The 21,652-nt window shown below is 42.0% G+C and overlaps 1 protein-coding gene across 3 annotated transcripts in view; it reads left to right on the top strand.

The window, feature by feature from the left end:
* Positions 1–7,633: 7,633 nt before the first annotated feature.
* Positions 7,634–21,652, top strand: part of TNRC6B (trinucleotide repeat containing adaptor 6B) — an 81,949-nt gene continuing 67,930 nt past the window's right edge. For 2 of the 3 annotated variants that reach the window (XM_072126671.1, XM_072126668.1), the window contains exons 1-3: positions 7,634–7,756; positions 9,229–9,312; positions 11,144–11,239. In XM_072126671.1, the coding sequence (XP_071982772.1) occupies positions 11,205–11,239 (35 nt within the window). In that variant the 5' untranslated portion in view covers positions 7,634–7,756; positions 9,229–9,312; positions 11,144–11,204. The remainder of the gene's footprint in view (positions 7,757–9,228; positions 9,313–11,143; positions 11,240–21,652) is intronic. The other variant, XM_072126669.1, reaches the window with a different exon arrangement.

The following is a 21,652-nucleotide window of genomic DNA, read 5'->3' as shown; positions in this document are numbered from 1 at the left end:
CCAGATACATGTACTCCATGAACTCCAAGCTGCCAATGAGTGTACTGAAGCCCAGTGGTCCCTAGCCCAAACTGGCAGCAGTCCCCGGGAGTGACATATTATTCATTGTTATTGATTTGGCAAATGTTTTGATTTGCCCTTACCAGTTCAGTATTCCAGTATATCTGTTGCAGATTCCCACAAGGGGGATAAAACTCCCCCCAGCCAGTAATCCATGGCTACAGGGAGAAGACTGGCAGACCAGCCCCTTACTGTGTTCTCCTATAACAGTATGTGGATGACCTACTGTTCTTGTGCCTCCATTTTGCAGGTTTGCCAGAATGCATTTATTGACCTTATGTGTTTTCTGTTCCAGAAGGGTTGCAAAGTTTCCAGAGACAAACTCCAGTACTGACAGGAGAAGGTGGTCTTCCTAGGCCACTGTTTCTCAGCGACAGGCAGATACCTGAAAGAAGAAAGCTGGCAGTCCAGAATATGTCCTTGCCCTTAGTCCCTAAGCCTCTCCACACGTTTCTAGGACTGGACAGCTCCTGCAGGCCTAAGATAATGACTGCTGCCTCCAGCATGATGCTGCCCCTTGATTACTGCATTGCCTCTTCCCAATTTTCCCAAGGTCCACAAAAGTGTTTCTGATTCCTTTTCAGATCCAGACAGAGACCTCAGGATGACCTGAAGCCTGGAGACTACGTGGTGATAAAGAGACACGAGAGAGTCTGGAGCCTTGCTACGATGGTCCTTTCCAAGTCCTGATGACCAGCGACACGTCCGTGAAGCTGAGGGGAAGCATCCATGCTTTTTATTGCAAACTTACTTTTTTTTCTTTCTAGCTGGTCTCTTCTGACTGACTGTATGCTCAGGGACACCCCAACCATGACTATCAATGTATCCATAGGGCTGACCAGGATGCCCCCAGGGTAGGAGACTTTACCTACGGTTGGTGCAACAAGACAATGACCTTCTTTAACATTGACAGCACAGGTAACCCTGTTTTAGCAGTTTCTGATGTGTATTGGATTTGTGGGGATAGGAGAGTCAGGTCGAGCCTAGAGGCTGGGAAGGTGAGTGTACTGTGATAATGTTCATTTCTTCCTTGTGATACCCAGGGATAAGTTTTATTAGACACATAAAGAAAAGATAGAGAATCCATTAGGATTCTGAAGGTCTGAGAGAAGTGCCTAGATGACAATGTTTATATAGATACAGTGGGAGCACCAAGGGGGTCCCAGATGAGTACAAGGCCCACAATCAGATATGGGCAGGTTTAGAGTCCATTATTCCCCAGATAGCTATGAGCAAAAATGTAGATTGGGTTAACTGTTTTTATTGTAATCAACAGAGACTTGTGAATTATATCCGAGATGCTTTCCAGAACCGCATGGCTTTGGACATGCTGAGAAGGGAGGAGTCTGTGAGATGATGGGAGGGGCTTGTTGCATGTAGTTCCCGGATAACATTGCCCTCTATGGATCCATTACCCATGCACTTGAAAAGATTGAAGGACTCTCCAGGGAACTCAAAAGAAACTCATAAGTGGACGCTATATCCTTCAGTTTGTGGTTGGGGGATTGGAAGGGTTTCCTTTAAGTGGGGGTGATATTGGGGATTGTGATTTTGCTCTTGTCATTTATTGCGTGTTATGTGGTCCCACTCATTAAGTCCACCAAGTATCATGGGTATCAGTAGTTAGACAAGCCAAAGACCCCTAACTCAAGTTACCTAAATTTGCACCCCTGAAACATATCAAACAGCCCCCCTGGAGTAGGGAAAGGTAGAGTAGAGATTTGATTCCCATATGTGAAAGTCCACTAAGTGGGGGCACACCCAACAGGGGTCTGCCAACTGGCGAAGAGGAGAACGAAGCACATATGGGCAGATCTGTAGGTCCTTCTAGACTAAGAGTAGCTGAAATTCCAGGATTTAGGGGTACTGTTAAGGTAAACCTAGCTGATAGATCAAATCCTGTCATTTCTACTTGTCTTATTTTCCTAAAAGCATTGTAACAGAGATTACATTTTAAGATGGCGCTGGCATAGTGTACCATAACCAAAACATCAAGGGCTAAAGAATTTAAAAAATGCATTATCCTGACGTCAATGTGTGACAGCAGGGAAGTTCTCCATTTAAGAGACTTCATAAACTGGGAACTCTCCTCCCTCTTCTGTTTCTTTCCAATTTTTTCTATATAGTTTTGTGAAACCAAATAAACCTGTGCAGTGCTGATTCTTGCCCAGGGCAACAGCATTATCAATTTATCATTCATTTGCATTTAGTCATCCTTTGCATGCTTATTGATTAGCCAACGCATGAGGATATCTTAAATCCTACCCTATCATATTAAGCTTATTTCATATATTGTATATCTTCTAAAGCCCACTCCGATCGCGGGTGTTAAACTGGGGTGCCAGCTATATGTTACAGCCGGCACCTCGTGTTTCCCGACGCAGGTCCGGCTCAGATCTTGAGCTGAACCGGCATTGGCTCAGCGTCCGATATATCGGACGCTGAGAACTAAGTCACTGCGCTTAGCATCCGATATATCGGACGCTGAGCGTCAAGAGGTTAAGTTTACAGGCATGTAGTGGGACAATGAAGGGATAGAGGCAATGCTTTCTAATGGCAGTTTATGAAAACATATTTCGTTTAGGGGGTTATTTTGCCTGAAGGGTTCACTTTAAAATTGTATTTCTTCACCTAAATTGAGGTCTTTTTAGCTTTATAGTGAACATGTCATACTGAAAAGCTCAACTGGCAAGGGATTTTCAGTCTGCTGATAGGTTGCTATGGCAGCTGGGAATCTGACCAATATTAAAATATTTTGTCCTTAATAAATGTTAATAATTCAGTTTAAGAATCTATATACCTACAATAATGGTAATGTAAAAAATAAAGTTAGGGCCCACATAGTCCAGGTCATTAAGAGTTATATGGTACTGTTACAGTAACAATAGCATTTTATCTGAAGGCAGCATGTTATAGGGCAGGAGGAACTGAGCAGGATGATTTATACTACGTTCAGTTATTTAAATCATTGCTTATGCTTTGTTAGGATTCCATTGGTTGATCTTATCAATATCTCTTTTTCAAGTTATTCAGGATTTAAATCTTAAATTTCCTCCTGCTCCCTAACATACTGCCTAGAGATAGATTGCTATATACAATCTGCTTAGCTACATTTGTTCTATAACATATTGTCTCCAGATTGCTCAGAACGTCCCACACGTAGGACAGTGTATGGGCATCATGCTCTATAACATGCAACCTGTATAGGGCACAATGTACACTCAGCTTCTGCTCTATAAAATGCTACTGGCACTAGGACACTGGATACAATCTGCTCTGCTCCCCAGCATGCTGCCTGCATATAGGTTACTGTACAATTTGCTCAGCTTTTTCTGCTCTATCATATGCCACCTGCACATTGACTGTGTTGGAGTTTGTTTAGTTTGTTTTAAACACAGTAAAGTCAATCAGTAAAAGAACAGTAGGGAAGATTTATTATTACCATTTATCAATGAGATTCATTAAATATTGTTTTGTTTTATTTTAGAAAAATTAACTAATGCATCACACTGCAGTTCACAATGCATGATAAAGCATCAATATCCCTACAGTCATGGGCAAAAGTTTTGAGAATGATACAAATGTTAATTTTTACAAAGTATACTGCATCAGGTTTTATAATGGCAATTTGCATATACTCCAGAATGTTATAAAGAGTGATAAGCTTAACAGCAATTAATTGCAAAGTCAATATTTGCCTAGAAAATGAACTTTTTCCCCCAAAACACATTTCAACTTCATTGCAGTCCTGCCTTAAAAGGAGCAGCTAACATTGTTTCAGTGATTGCTCCAGTAACACAGATGTGGGTGTTGATGAGGACAGGGCTGGAGATCAATCTGTCATGATTAAGTAAGAATCACACCACTGGACACTTTAGAAGGAGGCTGGTGCTTGGCATCATTGTTTCTCTTCTGTTAACCATGGTTTTCTCTAAAGCAACACATGCAGTCATCATTCCACTGCACAAAACTGGCCTTACAGGGAGAGTATCGCAGCTAGAAAGAAGGACCAGCAAGCACCAGGACCGTCTCTTAAAAGTGTTTCAGCTTTGGGATCGGGCTACCAGCAGTGCAGAACTTGATCAGGAATGGCAGCAGGCAGGTGTGAGTGCATCTGCACGCACTGTGAGGCAGAGACTCTTGGAGAAAGGCCTGATGTCAAGGAGGACAGCAAGGAAGCTACTTCTCTCCAGAAAAAACATCAGGGACTGACTGATATTCTGCAAAAGCTACAGGGAGTGGACTGCTGTGGACTGGGGTAAAGTCATTTTCTCTGATCAATCCCCTTTCCGATTGTTCGGAGAAGACAAGGTGAGTGATACCACCAGTCTTGTCTCATGCCAACTGTAAAGCATCCTGCAACCATTCATGTGTGGGAATCGGCTCTCTTACAACCTTGCCTAAAAACACATCCTGATAGCATAAAGAATGAATGAAGAATGGTACCAGAATGTCCTCCAAGAGCAATTTCTCCCAACCATCCAAGAGCAATTTGGTGATCAACAATGCCTTTTCCAGCATGATGGAGCACCTTGCCATAAAGCAGGGAACAAAACATGGCTCAGGGAACAAAACATAGAGATTTGGGGTCTTAATCCCATTGAGAACTTGTGGTCAATCATCAAGAGATGGCTGGACAAACAAAAACCAACAAATTGTGACAAAATGCAAGCATTGATTGTGCAAGAGTGGACTGCTATCAGTCAGGATTTGGTCCACAAGTTGATTGAGAGCTGCCAGGGAGAATTGCAGAGGTCCTGAAGAAGAAGGGTCAACACTGCAAATATTGACTTGCTGCAGTAACTCATTCTAACTGTCAATAAAAGCTTTTGTTACTCATAATATGATTGCACTTGTATTTCTGTATGTGATAAAAACATCTGACAAACACACATAAAAACCAGAGGGCAACAGATCATGTGAAAATATAATATTTGTGTCATTCTCAAATTTTTTGGCCATGCCTGTAGTTTATTACTCACAACACAGGGCAAAATAGTTATGCTAGTGCAGCTCCGTACATTCGTACAAGGCTAAGGGACCGTATTGAAAACTTCAATGTAGCTGCATTTTAGTTTCTACATAGCTGGTGAAAAAGGAATGCCCCCCTCCCTCACAGGATTAGTAAGAGACCTGGAATTCAGAACTCCACAATCAGAAATGCATAGAGCCTATGAAATGGCACCCAAGTTTTTGACAACTGTGGGTTGACCGCTTAAAGTGTGTTGATTAATCTTCTATAAAATAATCTTAGATTTTGATTCAGGACTTAGTTCTTTGAGATAATCAAGTGTCTTAGGCATCATATAAGAAGGCCTCAAAAATGTAAGCAACCAATATTGCATCTTCATCCCTATAAACTCATATGGTTTAATCATTCTAAACAGACAGGGATGTACACCTGGGACAGGGATGTAAACGTGGCTAAAATGTTTGAAGCTTGTTCATACTTTGTTGTTTATGAGACCAGAGACTACAACGTGAATAAACTTAACACATATATATGTGCAATAATTTTCTGAAAAAAAACAACAATCATGGAGGCCACCGTGAGCATCGCTGAAACTTTGCATCCACATTGCTTATTTTTGCCTTAAATTTTCATTTACAAAAAAGTGAATTTCCATATACAGAAACATTTGCCCTAATCAGTGTAGCTCAGGAGATTGCAGTCTACAACTGTTATCACCGTGAGACAGTTGTGTTCTCATTTTAAAACCACAAACAATGGATCCTACTTCTGCTATGTTGTGTCAATATTGTATCTGTTTCTTAGGTCCACAACAACTATTTTGTTTTTAAGCCCAAGAAATTAAAACTTAAACAAACAAACGTCAGAGTTTTTTTTTATTATTTTATTTCTCTTTATTACGCCTGTGTATTTGGTGGATTACACTGTATTTGATGTACTACGTGATAGTTTAAAAAGTGTTTACAGGCGGTCCCCGACTTAGGGTTCATTCACATGCAGGCATACCGCTGTGTGCTGAAGGTGAGGAGGAGGTGACCCCTCCTCCCTCCATAGAAAACAGCGGCGCACGGCCGCACACTCACATCCCCATGAACGCCCGTGTGAATGAGCCCTAAGGGACACCGAACTTACAGATGACCTCTCTACCCACTGTGACCTCTGGTGAATCTCTCTGGATGCTTTACTTAATTCCCAGGTTTCAATGATAAGCTGTAATGTGTCTGTAATGAAGCTTTATTGATAATTCTTGTTCACATGACAACACAAAATTTCATCAGATTGTCACTGGGACAAAAAAAAATTCTTTAAATTAATTATAAGCACCAACTTGCATACTAATTTCCACACTCCAAAACATACTAGTAGGTTGATTAGATTGTGAGGGACTGATCTGGCAAACTCTGTGTAGTGCTGTGTAATCTGTGTACACTATATAAATAGAGGAATTATTATTATAATACAAATTCAGATCCATTACAAATATTTTTCATATTTTATACTGTAGAAGGCCTCATTCAGACGGGAATTTTTGACATGTTATCCAGTTTTTTGCAGACTACACACTGGCCCATTGATTTTTATGAGTTTGTAAACATGTCCGTTTTTTTTTTTTACTTATGTACAGACTAAAGAAAAAAAATTGCAGCATGCACTTTTTTTTTCTCACATGTGGATCACAGACCTCCATAGAAGGCAATGGATTTGCAAAAGAATTTTTTTTAAAAAAAGGGACGGCACGCGGATGACATCCGTATTTGGTCTTATTTTCTGATATGTTGCTAGGCAAAAATACATTTTATTTTTGCAAATGTAAAAAAAACCTCACGACATACGGATGTGAAAGACAGATGCGGCTACAATACAGACCGCACACGGATATCACATCTGCAGTTTTTGCTGCCCCACCCATCTTAGTGGGGTTAACTATATCCATATGTTTTTCATAACCTGCCTGACAATATCAATTTTCACAAAAACTCTGGCATTGATAATATTAAGGTCTTCTGTTTTAAGACACAGCAACAGATTCTGTCTGTTTTGTCAGCACAACAGAATCGGGTTTATAAGCAGTAGAAACCCGCATCATCTGAACACATCGCATTCGTGAATTTACATTATCAAGGAAAGACGCGTCAATGAACGTATGTTGCCGGTAGATTGTTTCACGACACACCGCACGTAACGACTACGTGGGGGGAATTACGTGTCGCCCTCGTGTGAAAAAAATGAGACTATAGAGATCGTATACATAAAAAAACATGGCCCCTAATACTCGTCATGGCGATTGCTATGGAGCCGCAGCTAACGCAAAACAGTAGCAGGACGCCTATTGGCCGCACGTCCTCAGCTTTGGTTGGCGGCACAGAACCCTCCCGCAATGACTTCATTCCCGCAGTAACAAGGCAAAACGAGACGTGGAACGCACACGCTTGCACGTCATGGCGTCAGCACGTCCGCCCCGCGGCCTGAGCGACGTTCGGAAGGGCGTGTACACGATAGGCCCAATAAGGAGCTAGGACTAATGAAAGGTCGGGTCTCTGTGAGTGACAGCCAGTGGAGCCAATAGGAGATTGTACTCTCAAAGCTCTGGTCCAATGGTAGCGGCGGATGGGCGTGCTCATGTCGAGTCATGTTGTGGTGTTGTTGCCAGAGGGCGGAGCGGGCTGTGGTGCAGTCAGGCAGGGGAGCGCGGAGTTGGCGGAGGTGGGAGTCACCGGGAGACCGGTGAGAGGGGAAGACGGGGTGGCTGTGGGTGCGGGTAAATGGCAGCGCGTTGCCATCATGTAGGTGCGGGGCTGTGGTGTACATGAGGCAGTGTGGAGATCGTGCGTGTGTGCACGCGCGCTCAAGGCCTAATGGCTGAGGGAGAGAGCGAGCTGCATGACCTGTGGCCGGCTTCAGCCTTGACATTTAGCGCTACGTTCACATTGTGCGGCTTTGTAGCCGCGTGCTGCATCAAGTTGTGTGCATGTGATTTCTCATAGAGGCTGATGCAGGACTGTAATGTCCAGTCATTGGGTGTCCATGTTATGTAATGGCAGAGCTGGTGCTTGTGGTGCAGCTGCATCATTGTTCTGGTCTGTTATGTATTGTATATAGATGTTCTTATTAAAGTGATTGTGTCACTAATAATGGGGGGAAGGGATTGAATAAGAACATGAAACATGACTGCCCAGTCACTGCTGTCACCGCCAATCTCTTATAGAGGTGCTAGCACTGGTACACATGATGGGTGCCTCTTACCAATCCTGCATGTACTTCCATGGCACTGGCTTGGTGGGATTAATGGGCTTTCCTATGTAAAGGCACAGAGCAGTTGGGTAAGGTTGGCTCTTATTCAGGGTTTAGGGGAGCCACAAGTGATCTCCTGCTAAAATCATAATAACTAAGGAGAAATTAAACCTTATATACAGTATACAATGAAATCAAAGGACAACCAGCCTAGACATATGGCAGTGGGCTGTGTCAGGTACCTTTTGTCACCCTTGTAGCACATTCAGCAAATATGCAGTTGATACATCCCATATGGGTGCTTGGTTATTTAGTGGTGCATTATACAATCACAAGTATAATAAGTGATTATTATCCCTATACCGAAAGTTGACTGCTCCAAATAAGCATTTATAGCTTATTTATATCTGTTCAGTTGAGTTTGAGCTTTTTCTAAGCAGTTTCTCCTTGTTATGTGTATTTTCTGAGTAGGGTGGTTGACAACTGGCTGTCCTTAATGACTAGTCTGCCTGGTTGTGTATGGATGGGTCCTCATCTGCATGTTTAGGCTAAGCTAGAACTTCAGAACTAAGTGAATTGAATTTTGCCAAAAACTCCTTTCATAAAGTGTTATTGCTGATTTCCAACTCATTAAGTGGTGACATCTTGATAGGATTTGACAGTGCATGTTCGATCTGTACTGATACAGCAGCACCTTTAGTGTCCTGGATCTACAGCAGCGTTTTGCATTAAAAAAGTTGCCTGTAGAGGGACACGTAGCTGTACCACCGTACAGGTCCAAAAAATAATAATTTTGCTTGTGTGTATTGTACATGCGTATGAATAAGTTTCTCCTGTGGCGCTCTCTGCCATCGATGCTTAACATCTGCAGATTGCAGCAGATTTGAGGTCAGGTTCCCCATTCTAGCAGGTCAGGGGCTCAGTTCTGTCACATTGCTTATCTCTTGTTTTCTTTCTATTCACAGGTCTTTTGTCTCTTACTCTGTGCACTGACTCTACCCAGGATTTGACACCTTGCTGGCTGTTGTCACACACAGAGCTGGTGAAAGGTACGATCACGCATTCACACCCCACAGGGTGCATCAGCAAAACCATTCAGCCCTATATAGTGTTAACAGCTGCAATGGACTTTTAATAATGAAAGTTTTCCAGCAGACTCGGCTACATTATTGGCTACATACCCAGCAACCTGACTGAAAAGGTGCATAGAATTGTAATTGTGGTATAAGTGTGTGCCGTGTATTACTAGATCATAGATTGCCTGTGCACCTAAAGGTTATGTATATGTAGTGTTTTACATATATTGATATATTGCTTATGGTTTCTTTATGGTGATTCTGAGATGCCCCTTTAGTCATTGTGTGGTGCATGTACTTAACTTGAAAAATTATTGTTATTGGAAAGTAGTTGTGATTCTGTACTATAGTGTTATGCATTTTCATGTATATGTTGCCTTCATCTGAGACCTCTTTACATCTGCAGGACCTTTTGCACATGACCTTGTACAGACATTAGTCTTCTCATAGTGAGATATTTACCTATACATTGCTGATTTCCATTGTAGGCTGTCAAACATAATGACCTCCAGCACTCTGGACTACCTCCTATACATATGCACAAGAGGGGAAAAGGCTGCCGGCTTATCTCCCTAAGACATGTTGAAATCCAACAGGAAAATCCTTATCTCTGTGGACACCTGTCATCAGTGTCTCCTACGGATGGTGTCCAGCTTTAGGGCTAAAACACACATCTGTGAATCAGTGTCCAGTTTCGTTGACTGAGCACAATGCCAAGTGTATATCATGTACCGAGTACCTTGTTCAGCAAGAAAGATGGGAATCCAATAGACAAACAGAACAAGCGCTTGTAGCGCACTGACTGAGGACGGGTCTCATTTTCATGTTCATTTTTATAAATGCAGGTGTATTAGTACATTAGCCTGCTAAGTTTTATAGTTGTTTTATAAGCAGATGTTTCCATACATAGAATAGTGGCCCAACTTCTTTATTACAGTTCATCTACTATTCTTATCGTGGGAAGATAAGCTGCAATAGTACAACACTGCCAATGAGGGATGTGTGGGATCTGCTTCAGGCTCTCCCTAAAAGCTGAATTGTATGAGTTTTGGGTATTGATCTCCTACAAATCTCCAGTTAATGACCTATCATTAACAAAGAAAATATATAAAAGGAAATCTATATCATCCAGCATGATAAACCAGGAACACTAAGGCTACATTCACACTGCCGTTGCCCGCCGTACCGTGGCACGGCGGGCAACGGCAGCGCGCGGGGAACATATCCGCCCCTCTCCATAGAAACATATAGCGCACGGTGCCGTACTACAGAGAAAGCTAGGACATGTCCTATCTTTTTCTGGGGTACGGAGCGGTACGGTGCCGCACGTGTGCTGCACCGCACTGCTCCCGTTGGGCGACGTGCGCCCATTGCCGTCTATGGGGGACGTATATCGGCCGTATATACGACCCCCTCGCGGCAGTGTGTATGCAGCCTTACTCCTAGATCCAGGCCCTGTGACTGTGGCAATCCTTCTGAAGGATTGAAGGGGTGGGGACAGTGTAATAACACCTGCAAAGTCACATCACAGAGGGCCTATAGTGGCAGGAAGGAGCCATGGATTATAAATATAAGATGATTATGGTGCCTGCATCTATGAGTAAGTGTACCTGGTTTATGATGCTTCATAGTTAATGATGTATTTTCTTTAAATACTGTAAATCAATACTATTGGTTTAAAAATTTACTTTGGAAATCTTTAAGTCGATCTGTTTTCAGTTCCTGTATGGGGATTTACAATGTGGACTGCGGACTGTGTATGAAATGTATCACCACACTGACTTTCATCCATTTTTACTTCTAGACAATACCTGCGTGTGATTCTTCACCATTTTGCACACCATTTTTCTTTCCCATGCAGACGAATGAGGGAGAAACACTTAAGGAAAGCTGTCCCAAGGTCAGTGCATGGAGAGTATGGAATGAAATTGTAAATTAGGTGGATGTGCTCAAATAAAGTAATGTACCAAAGCAATGTAAGAGATATGTGTAAAAAGTCTAAATTGCTTTGAAAAAGGATTGCACGATTACATCATATGCACAGTTAAAGGGGGTGTCTAGAACAATGCTATGTCTGTATTTTGTCTGGTACAGCAGCGTCTTTAAAAAGAGATCTGTCTTAATGACCCTGTACACTCCATTGACCTATGCTGAATATGTTGTTGCTAAGCATTAGTAGACATTTTTGTTATCAGGATCCTGTTTCTGGCTGACTTTGCTCTGGCAGTGAGCAATCCATGCTGTATTTACAGATTGTTAGACTACTTAAGAAGCTGCAGTGGAACTAGCTGTTTATAAAGATGCCTGTCTCTGCTAAGTAGGTGCTACTCTTCCCATTAACATGAATGCAGTTTGCTGCACTACCAGGTATGACTATAGGGATAATGAAGGTGTGTTTATAATATCACCATCATTGGTATTAGAGCGGCCGGTGTCTAACATTATCCACTCTGATCAGCTGATGTAAGAGGCTGCGGCTCTCTGGATGCAGTCACAGCATTATACGTTGCATAGGTGCCATGCCCGGTTACTGCAGCGCTGTTCATTTTAAGTGGATAAGGCTGAGCTACAACAATACTCCCAGCCTCTGCATAGTATGTTAGAACTGTGGTTGTTTCACTTAGTTGATTGATGGGTTGGCTGGGATTTGAACCCCAATAGTTCTGACATTGATGATAGGTTGTTATTGTGGGGGACAGACATCTGGCACCAGAAAACATCAGCTCATATCTGGAGCTGTAATTGGCTGCTTTATAATTCATGTTCTGGCCGTCCTGGACTATTGCAGCTTGCTAAGTAGATGAGCTACAGTAACCCTGCTAAAACACTACACAGTATATCCAGCTACTCGTTCAGCTTATTTGTGGGGTCGTCTGACTCCCACTGAACTGGCATTAATGTTTTTCTTTGAATTGGTCAGTCATTTCTAAATACCAGGTAAATATTGCTGCCAGGGATAGCAAGATTGTTTTTCAGATATGGAAGTTTTCCTTTAATATATAATTTAAATTCCTAATCTAGGTAAAAATTAAACTAAGTGTATGTTCAACTTTTTTTTATTAAAGATATGCGTTGGGGAGGAATGGGGTCAAACATAACACTTATCCACAGCTATATGAAAGCTTCCAGGTCCCCCTGCTGCTCTTTACATTCAGGTCCCAAGTGACCTCCTTGCCAATCACTGACCCCAATGGTGTTCCCCTTTGGAAGGTGATATAATTTGAGTCAACAATTGTGAGAAACCCAGGGAATGTCAGCGTGTCAAAGAATAGGTGAATTTACTGGCTATTATAGTGTTTTACCCCTTGTGAGCCACTGGGCATCTTATTTAATGAGTTATTCTAGTATAGTGCAGTGTGAAAATAGCAAGTATGAATTCTTTGTGGGACAAGGTTCACTTGAGTATTTTATCTGTCTATGGGAAGCCTGTGCTAAAAGACACAGTGTGTTTTATTAAAGGAAATCTACCATTTGTTTTAATGCATTGTGAACCAAACATGTCTTGAGAATGCTGTAGGTATGTCTACACTGATGTAGAAACATATCTTGTTTAATCACTGATCCGAGTAGTTTTACTCAAAAAAAAAAACAAAAAAAAAACAATTATAAAATTCAGGACCTTGGGAAAGCTGGGTGCAGCCTGCCTGCCATACATAAACGCATTACACAGAGCTTCCTGAATCATCCAGACAGGACTTAACAACCTGAGCTGGATCACTGATACACAGCAGCTGCATGATGGTGCAGCGATTAATTCTGCCCATCAGGGACAGCACAGTGATTACATTCTCCGGAGCAGTACATAATTGGGGTAAGAGGAGAAGCGCTAGAGCCAGCCACAGGAGCGACAGACTCCTAATCATAACTTTATACTTGTTTTTTTCAGCAAATCCACTCAGTTCAGGGATTAAACGAGATATGTTACGGCATCAGTTTCACTACTGGGAAAATATGCAAACGGCTGACCTACGAGAGGCCTTATGATATGATGCAGGATTAAAACCAAACCAGTATATGTATGCTAGAAGGAACAGACTCACAACTGTAGACACCACTGTTTCAGCCTGATTGGGTCTCCTCAGCACAGCGTAGAGAACTGGTTTCGCTATATTTTCCCAGAATCTGTAAGGAAACTCTTCCCAACCTCAGTGTAGCTACAGCATTCTCAAGGTATGTTTGGTTCATAATGCAACAAAGCAAATGGTAGATTTCCTTTTAAACTGCTGTCCTACTGGTGGTTTCTGCAGTTAAAACTTAAGGCAATTCAATAAAAAAAAGAACCAAACGTCACACTCTGAAATCCACAACCTATCCCAACAATCATTGAAAATCTCTTCTACTGTCGACCTGCAACACAAGTTCTGAATGTGTCTATACAGATTTTATATGGAATTTTATAGCTTAAATACTTGGGACAACCCTTTTTAAATCTTCTCTATATTGGTTTGTTCTGTCACATAGGGACATATTCTAATGCCCCATGCACACAACCATATTGGAGGCCCCAATAGAGATATATTACAGAAGGTAGTGGTACGCTGAGCAGAGTGTGTGTAACCACACCGTGTATGCCACTGTGCTTCCTATGGAGAGTGAAGTGGTGATGAGCACTTCCCTCAACCCCCGTCTTCTACCACCCTGCCATATGAATTAAGAGATCTGTCATGATAAACAAGGGACACACTTACTCTTGCATTCAGAGAGCCAGGTTCTTTCCCTGACCGCGGGCCGTAGGAGGGGCAAGTTCTATTCGCCGCTCCTCCATCCATCAACAAAAGCCATTCGAAGTGTATGGGGGCAACCAGATCACGGTCCCCAAAATGGCCGTCTGAATGAACCTTTAGAGCACCTTCAGTGCTGGAGAGTAACAGCAGGTCTCCCAAGCACTTCCTGCTGCTTATAGACTACACAGGGAGAAGGGAGAGAGCAGAGGAAAACATGCTCTGCTCATTGTAACAGCCTATGAATCTGCAGCACTGAAATCCTCTGGCAAAACCCCCAGAGCCCTTCAGACTTATTCGCATAATTCAAAAAGTTGATTTTGGAATCTTTATCCAGGCACTGTGACTGTGGTAATCATATGAGTAAGTGTCACTGGTTTATCGTGATGGATTTTGATGGTAGATTTTCTTTAAGGCCTTGGGGTGCATCCACACGTTCAGTTTTTTTAGATTCAATTTTTGATGTCTTAATCGGGAGTGGAGTGAAAATAGAGGAGGAGTAGCTTCTCTCAATGACAAGTCCTCACCAATTATGATCCACACCTGCTTTTAGCTCCAAAAACTGCATTTGAAAAACTGGACGTGTGGAGGCACCCTTGGGGCACGTTCACATGATGCGTTGCGTCACATTTTTTGATGTGTTTTTGACACATTCCAAAGGCTTCAGCCTTGATCACATGCTGAGGTAACATTGCATCTGCTAAACCGCAATGTTACTCAAGTGTGTGTTCACGGCTGAAACGCATCGTCTAAGCGTGCCCTCAGTTTCTGTGATAGGCATTGTTAGTGAGGGACCAATTTTCAACAGTTTGAAGCTTATACGTGAGCAAGTAGATAAGCTGCCAAATGATCAATATAATCTATAGATATACAAGAACCATTTACTACAGTTATCACGTTTCACTGGACACAGATTTACCTTATGTGATTGATCTTGCACCATGAGTTTTTCCTGCTCATAGATCATTATTATGCATCATGTATCAGCCGTATTCACTTGGTTCTTGTAGCATTGTGAGTGTCTGCATTGAAGTGAAGGATCAGCGGAATTCTATTAGTCATCGGATATTGATGAGGACTTGTTACTTGTTCACATCAGGAACCTGAAGCAGTGTTTTGGCCCGACCACAATCTTTAACAGTCTCTTTTTCAGGTTAATGTAGCAGGAGTTGTGTGCATATTGGAATCTAAAGTGATTGTCATCCACACAATACTGTACTTCTGTTTTATATACACTTCTGTATTCATTAATTGTCTTCTGCTGTCATTTCCTTATTGACTTCAAATTAAAATAAAATATTTGCATGGATTATGGCATTTTGTTATGTGCTTTACAGCTACATTCACAGGCACATGTGCTTTATATTTAACCAACTCATCCGTGGCCTGCTGTTGTGGTTCGCATGTCCTTAGTGTGTTTAACTCCTTTGTGACCAAGGGTCATTGGTGCCTCAATGACCAGACAAATTTTTGCATCTTTAGAAACGCTTTACATATCATAACAACTTTTACTTTGTTTTTTTTCCTCATGATATGTGAGACTTTGATTTGATAGTATAGTTTTATTTATTACATTTTTTTTTTCTTTTTCTAAAACTAAATAAACTTTTACTAAAATATGTTATAAATATGTACAGCATCATTCTATCATGTTCAGGTACAGATGCAGAAGGTGCATGTACTTCTGCAAACTGTAAGTTCCTTACAGCTTCTACATTCTGTCCTCAGCTGGCAGGCCGGGGGGGGGGGGGGCACACCTGGAATGTCTTTTGGAACTCTCTTGTTCCCTGGCACCTAGAAAAATATTTATAATAACTGGTTCACGACCTCCCGCCTTGTATTCACGGCGGCGGTCGTGTCCTGCTGCATGGAGAGGGCTCACGCGCTGAGCCCTCTCCATAGCCGGTAAGTCTTTGCTGCATATTGCAGCAAAGGCTTACCGGTAGCACTGATCGCGGGTGTTGTCACAGTGATCGCTGCTGGCAGCCTCAAAAAGATAGCGGCGCATGGGCGTCGCCATCTTGCCTAGGATCGTCGCTCCCCGTAACGTCATTGGGGAGCAGCGATCCCTCTCCATGGTAGCCCCGAGGCTATTTCGTTTTAACCCCTTCATTACAATGTGATGATAGCACATTGTAATGAATGAGGAGGAACTTCCCTACATACTGCCATACTGTAGTATAGCAGTATATGATAGGATCGATCAGACAACCTAGGGTTAAAGTACCCTAGGGAGTCTGAAAAATAGTAAAAAGAAAAATTTAAAAAAATTTTTAAAAAAATATTATAACAAAAAACCCTAAAAATTCAATTAACCCCCCTTTCCCTAGAACTGATATAAATCTAAATAAACAGTAAAAATCATAAGCGCATTATGTATCACCGCGTCCGAAAATGCCCGATCATCAAAATATATTAACGTTTTTTCAATGCGTTTAACCCCGTAACGGAAAATAGCGCCCAAAGTAAAAAATTGCACTTTTTTTGCCATTTGGAAAAATATTTTAAAAAATCTATAAAAAGTGATCAAAAGGTCGTACAGTCCTAAAAATGATATAATTGAAAATATTATCAAATGTCGCAAAAAATGACACCACCCACAGCTCCGTACACCAAAGTATATAAAAGTTATTAGCGCCAGAAGATGGCAAAATCCCCCAAAAAATTTTTCACCACTTTGTCTGCCTTTGAAAACCCAAATGCAGACAAAGCCGCACCCACCGGGGCGGGACGCGGCCCGATCGGCGATTGGGAACGAGCCGCCGGTATTTTGCATTAAATTCACGCAAAACACTGGCGGCTCATTCCCGATCGCAGGCGTTTCCATAGAAACGCCGATGCGATCGGGCCGAGTCCCGCCCCGGTGGGTGCGGCTTTGTCTGCGTTTGAAAACACAAAGCGGTGCGTGTGGCACCAGCCTTAGGGTGATGCCACACATGGCGTTTTAGAACCGTTTTTTGGTCCGTTTTTTTAAGCAGTCCGTTAAAAACTGCATGCGGTTTTTTTTTAACGCATTGCTTAAACGGACCAAAAACTGTTTCAAAACGTCATGTGTGGCATCACCCTTAGGGTGCAGCCACACGTTCAGTTTTTCAGATGCAGTTTTTGAAGCCAAAAGCAGGAATGGATCATAATGGGAGAAGACTTATCATTAAGAAGTGCTGCTCCTCTATTATTTATTTATTTATTTTTAACTCTGCTACTGGTTTTGGGATCAAAAGGAAGGTGCAGCTGAAAAACTGAACATGTGGTTGCACCCTTAAAGTTAGTTGGAAATCTCTGAAATAGAAAGCTCTCTATAAAGATCCACTTTTTTAAATGCAAATTGCAAGAAGGATCAATACACTATCCAGATATCAGATTGAAGGGGGGATTAACCCCTTCCCGACATTTGACGTAATAGTACTGCATCGCGGGAGGTGCGTTCCCGCAAAATGCAGTACTATTACGTCAAACTTCTGGCGCCGGCTCCTGAACGGAGCCGGCGCCAGAAGCTGCGGGTGTCGGCTATATATTTTAGCCGACACCCGCCTCTAACACCCGCGATCGGAGATTTCTCCGATCGCGGGTGTTAACCCCTAACACGCCGCGGTCGCGACGCGACCGCGGCGTGTTAGAGGCATTTAAAAAGTATTTGATGTCAATCGGACCCCCCCGCGGCACTTACCGGGGGGGTCCGCAACTCCGATCGCAGCCCCGGGACTGCCGGTGCCCGGGGCTGCGCGATCTTCCTCCCGGTGCCGGGTCCGTGCCTCCTGGCAGGACCCGGCTGTAAGACACTGGGCATGCACAGTGCAATACAAATACATTATTTGTTTAAATTGCTTAAAAAATAAATAAAGATTGTATAGCCTATTCCCAACGCGCGTTGTCATAGAACGGTGCGGTGGGTAGTGACTTGCCCACACGGTACAGACACCATGATCGGGGCAAGATGGCGGCTGATCCTGACGGCCATCCATCCTGCCCCATGGACCAGAATGGTTCCGTCCCCCCCACACCCCCAGTTCACGATCCCTGCTATTGGCTCATCAATTCAGACCAGCCAATAGAAGCGAATTTACTTATGACGTCAGTAATACCGGTCACCATGTCTGTAGACACGGTGATCGGGGCAGGGTGGCGGCTGTTCCTGACTGCCACCAATTGTGCCTTGTGCTCCAGAAGGGTTTTGCTGCCCCCCTCTGTCCATGTTTGCCGCTATTGGCTGGTCGATTTGGTCCAGCCAAAAGCAGCAATATTCGTCACAATGGGCATCGCTAAGGTGAATAAGAGCAACACTTGGCAATAATTTCCCTACGGAAAACGAAGATATGGTACAAAAGCGCTGGCCGTGCACATTGTACAGATTACGCTGTACAACTCTTACGAGCTGTTCCAATGTGCAGGTCCTGCCGTATCATTTCTCCGTTTTCAAGAGGAAGGTATTAGGAAACTAATATTGGGACAAGAAGGACGGGGCCCCAGTACCTCTGGTTTAGATGTTCCTGTGTTTTGCCAGGACAGCATTTTCCCGGTGAATTCTGCTGCTTCTAATTGTAGGACTCAATAAAGAGTCTGTTCCAAAAGAGGAGTTGGGATGGACACTATATACTACTAAGAGACCTGCGACAACTCCAGAGTGACAAAAGTTTAGTTGGTCCCTTGGTATCATCTACCTCCTTATACGCAACACATTCACAATTCACGCCCAACCTGTTGTGAATTAATTTCAGTAAAATGAATAATTGTAACAACTGTTATGTCCCGTTGCTCCCTATAACCCTCCATTATTTCATAAGGGGCGCCACATAACGGGCACTGAACTTTCCAGAAATAATTGCAATTTCCATCTTGGGCTCCATTGCACATCATATTTGGAAACCACCTATATGTTCAAAATGCTCATTTCACCTTGTGTATTACCCTACACCACATATTACACCTTGCTATATTCCCCAAGGGGTGTACATTCAACAATTAGGGTCACTTTTCGGGTTTTCCTCTGTTTTGGTACCACTACGGCTCTCCAAATGTATCCTGACACATATGAAGGATTTCTGTCAAATTTGGCCACTAAAAGACAAACATCCCTCTTTTCCTCTACTGTGCGCCCATAAAGCATTTTATATGCACATGTGGGGTACTTCTACACTCGGGAGAAATAGTTTTACACCTTTTTCGGGGTTATTTAATATATTATCCCTTGTGGCTTACAAAAATTAGGGGTAAAGTGACATTTATAGGAAAATGTTCACCTTTTTTATGTTTAGGGCCTAATTGGATCATTCACCCGTAGGAAAAAAAATACATATATTACACATTGCAAAATTCTCTAAGGGGTGTGCATTCAAAAATTAGGGTCACTTTTCGGATTCTTATCTGTTTTATACCGCTAGGGTTCTCCAAATGCATGTCAAACATTTCTGTCAAATTTGGCTTATAAAAGGCAAACATCCCCCTTCCCTTTTACTGTGCGCCCATACAACATTTTATATACACATGTGGGGTACTTCTACACTCGAGAGAAATAGGTCTACACATTTTGGGGGGTTATTACATATTTTTATCCCTTGTGGCTATAAAAAATTAGGGGTACAACGACCTTTATAAGAAAATTTTCACCTTTTTCCTATTTAAGTCCTAATTAAATCAAACAACTTTATGGACAAATACACATATTACACCTTGCTAAATTCTCTAAGGAGTGTGCTTTCCAAAATGGTGATACTTGTTGGGGTTCCGCTCTGTTTTGGTACCACTACAGCTCTCTAAATGCATCCTGACACATGTAAAGGATGTCTGTCAAATTTGGCTTCTAAAAGGCCAACGCCCCTCTTTCCCTTCTGAGCTTCACTGCGTACCCATACAACATTTTATTTGCATGTGTGGGGCAATTTTATACTCGGGAGAAATGCTAGTACACATTTTTTGGGGTTGTTTTATCTTTAATGCCTTATGGGATACAAAAAATAGCCGTAAAAGTGACTTTTTTGGGAAAATGTTCATATTTTTCCTTTTTGGGACCTAATTGAAACAAACACCTGTAGGGGAAAATACACATATTACACCTTGCTAAATTCTCCAAAGGGTGCACTTTCCAAAATGGTGACACTTGTTGGGGTTCCCCTCTGTTTTGGTACCACTAGGGCTCTCCAAATGCATCCTGACACATGTAAAGGATGATTGTCAAATCTGGCTTCTAAAAGGCCAAAGCCCCTCTTTCCCTTCTGAGCCCTACTTTGCACCCATACAACACTTTATATGCAAAAGTGGTGCAGTTCTGTGCTTAGGAGAAATAGTTTTACACATTTATGGGGGTTGTTTCATCTTTTATCCCTTGTGGCTTACAAAAATTTGGGGTAAAAGTGACTTTTTTGAGAAAATTTTCACCTTTTTTTCCCTTTTGGGGCCTAATTGAATCAAACAACTATTGGGGCAACTACACAAATTACACCTTGCTAAACTCTCCAAGGGGTGTACTTTCCAAAATGGTGTCTCTTGTTGGGGCTTTCCTCTGTTTTGGTACCATTATGGCTTTCCAAATGCATCCTGACACATGAAAACTTTTTCAGCCATATTTGCCCTGCAAAAACGAAACAATGCTCTTTCCCTTCCAAGTGCCCCCCTGTGCCCGTGCAGCAGGGTACAGTGACAAAATGGGTATTTGCATACTCAGGAAGAATTGCCCCCAACATTGTAAAATGCATTTTCCTTTTTAACCCATTGTGAAGGTGCAAATTTTAGTGTTCAATGAATCTATAGTAAGATAAAATTACATTTCTGTAATTTCACTTTCATTTATCTTTCACCCTCATGAAACGCTCATAGGGTTAACAAAATTCCCAAAGGTTGTTTTGAATATTTTGAGGGGTGTAGTTTCTGAAATGGTGTCATTTGTGGGGGTTTTCTGTCATGTGGGCCTTATAAAGTCACTTCTAACTAAATTGACCCTCCAAAAGTAGGTTTTGATGATTTTCATGAAAATCTGAAAAATTGCACCTAAAGTTATAAGCCTCCTAACATCCTAAAAAAAGGAAAAGATGTTTGAAAAATGATGCCAAGTTAAAGCAGACATATGGAAAATGTTAGTTATCAAGTTATTTTAGTGATATGACCAACTTTTCAAAAAGTAGAAACTTTTGAATTTGGAAAACATTGTTTTTTTCAAAAATTTTGCCAAATTTCCATTTATTTAATAAATAAATACTAAATATATTGATTAAATTTCTCAACCAGCATGAAGTACAATCTCAAAATCAACTGCATATGTTAAAGCGTTCCAAAGTTATAACCACTTAAATAGACACATGTCAGATTTTAAAAAATGGGCCGTGTCAGGAAGGTGAAAAGTGGCTTCAGCGTTAAGGGGTTAATATGACACCAGAACGTCCTTTCTTCACAGGGTTTTGTGGCTTGGACTCCTGGTTTGCATGCAGATTCGTGAAAATCAGATATTTCATGAGCCTATAGAAATTCACGTGTCCGTGTGCTATCTGTTGAATTGAAAGAAACTCATGTATCTAGTGTGAAAGAATCCTTAAAGGACACCTGTCATCAGGTCTCTGTCACTATTTCTGTCACCTCTACCTGTTGGAGCAGCTCACAATGAT

The sequence above is a fragment of the Engystomops pustulosus genome, chromosome 10, assembly GCF_040894005.1.
Source record: "Engystomops pustulosus chromosome 10, aEngPut4.maternal, whole genome shotgun sequence".
NCBI lineage: Eukaryota > Metazoa > Chordata > Amphibia > Anura > Leptodactylidae > Engystomops > Engystomops pustulosus.
This window is presented reverse-complemented; position numbering and strand designations above follow the sequence as displayed.